At 42.8% G+C, this 236-nt stretch overlaps 1 protein-coding gene across 1 annotated transcript in view; it reads right to left on the reverse strand.

Annotated features, from left to right (window-relative positions):
• LOC104164690 (nuclear receptor corepressor 2-like) overlaps positions 1-157 on the reverse strand; it is a gene marked incomplete at both ends in the record, with an annotated part of 27,988 nt that extends 27,831 nt beyond the window's left edge. Inside the window, one exon of the mRNA XM_009704098.1 lies at positions 105-157. Within this exon, the coding sequence (XP_009702400.1) occupies positions 105-157 (53 nt within the window). The remainder of the gene's footprint in view (positions 1-104) is intronic.
• Positions 158-236: the final 79 nt, after the last annotated feature.

Below are 236 nucleotides of genomic sequence, written 5' to 3' on the forward strand. Positions count from 1 at the left end.
CCTTGGCAGCTTCAATCGGGGTCTGGGAGCAAGCTAGCATCCCTCCCGCTCCAGCCTAATGCCTAACCTGACATTTAAAATAGCCTTTATTGCCACATACTTACATTTTAATGTTTTCATGGTATTGCCTGGTGTCTGAAGGCTGGTTGTATAATGGCTGAAATAAATAAGAAAAATGAAGGCATAAATGGTACAGTCTGACATTTAGAAACTTAAACCTGTCAGAAGCGCTGCCG

Source organism: Cariama cristata, unplaced genomic scaffold (assembly GCF_000690535.1).
Source record: "Cariama cristata isolate BGI_N322 unplaced genomic scaffold, ASM69053v1 scaffold36227, whole genome shotgun sequence".
NCBI classification, from domain to species: Eukaryota; Metazoa; Chordata; class Aves; order Cariamiformes; family Cariamidae; genus Cariama; species Cariama cristata.